This window comes from Vigna radiata, chromosome 6 (genome assembly GCF_000741045.1).
Source record: "Vigna radiata var. radiata cultivar VC1973A chromosome 6, Vradiata_ver6, whole genome shotgun sequence".
NCBI classification, from domain to species: domain Eukaryota; kingdom Viridiplantae; phylum Streptophyta; class Magnoliopsida; order Fabales; family Fabaceae; genus Vigna; species Vigna radiata.
Window position 1 is genome coordinate 36,368,218 of NC_028356.1, and position 1,305 is coordinate 36,369,522.

A 1,305-nucleotide genomic window follows, 5' to 3' on the forward strand; every position below is an offset into this window, starting at 1 on the left:
AAATTCCTCATGGTTGTGTGATATTTCACAACTTATTGCAAATCTTACTGCACATCTTGGAACGAAGGCTGAAGCCCATGGAGGTGGTCAGACATGTTATTACGAGCTTGGAACAGGTACTTCATTCTATGTTATCCACCCACTCTTNTATACAAGAAAATATTTAATATGAAGCATAAGCCTTTAGAAGGCCAACATTATTGGATTTATGAGATGAATATAATCTATTTCAGTTCACAGACTAAGACTGAATACACTAAGACTGAATACACTGTTTGTAATAATTGGTCAGGTTTTATTGAGTTGTTGGCAGTGGTTTAATATATTTAAAAATTCAGTAAGTACAGCTACAAAACTACTCTTTTATATGATTTCAGGAAGACTTTTATGCTGTTGTGGATTGGGCATACAAGATTGATCTTCTACACTGTATATCAATGCATGGAATAACAGAGTGCTATCTTTTTGGTCAGAAAGCTGATGCAACAGGATTTGTACGTGATTTACTTCGTGACCTAGAGTCTCGGATATCTATTCAGTTCAACCGTGTGGGTGACTAGCACCACGAGGAACACCATTTTGTCATTGCATTTGTAAATTGAAATGCTTACCTGATTTATTGAATTNGAAATGCTTTTGCAGTTTGTTGATGAAGCTTGCCATCAAATTGAAAGAAATGAAAAGAATGTTCGGTCAACGGGTGTTCTCTCATATTCCCAGGTGAAATGAATTTTTTTAATTGTCCACTCCTCCAAAATAATAAGTTCTTTGTAATGATTGTAGTACAACACTTGTCTGCTACCCTTTCAGCCATTTATGCAAAGTTTGGAACATAGAAAGAGAGAAGTAGAATAGTATCTCTAATGGCATGAAAGGATCTTAACATGGTATTTTTGTCTCTATTAAAAATGTTACAGAAAAATTGCTCTATTCTGATACCTACCTTTTGCAAACTGCACTGGGTTAGTTCACTTTTGGGTTCCTGAAATTACATGATTTTTCAATTTTTTCTTGGAAAATTTACTTTTCCGGTTGAGCTTACACACACACATTTGTGGTANAAGTTGGGCACGAATTTTAATTTTTTAAACTGTATTAAATTTGATGTAAGATCAATGTGCTAATTAGGTACAGTTCTATACTCAGATTGGTTAAAATCATTTCAATGGATAATGATATTTATGAGATAATGGTTTTGTTTTGGAAGTAATTAGAAGTTAGTGTTGCAATTTTTTCATTCTAGTATGTATTTATTTCAACTGTCAAGTCTCTCTTTGTGATTGATGCTAAATACTTCGTCAACTG

At 33.6% G+C, this 1,305-nt stretch overlaps 1 protein-coding gene across 8 annotated transcripts in view; it reads left to right on the forward strand.

The window, feature by feature from the left end:
* Positions 1-1,305, forward strand: part of LOC106764094 (exocyst complex component SEC3A-like) — a 3,391-nt gene that overhangs the window by 1,098 nt on the left and 988 nt on the right. For 3 of the 8 annotated variants that reach the window (XM_022782585.1, XM_014648317.2, XM_014648316.2), the window contains exons 3-4: positions 378-548; positions 643-720. In XM_022782585.1, the coding sequence (XP_022638306.1) occupies positions 378-548; positions 643-720 (249 nt within the window). Of the gene's footprint in view, positions 1-6; positions 117-377; positions 549-642; positions 721-810; positions 888-1,305 lie in introns of those variants that run through there. The other 5 variants (XR_002668348.1, XR_002668347.1, XM_014648319.2 and 2 more) reach the window with 5 other exon arrangements.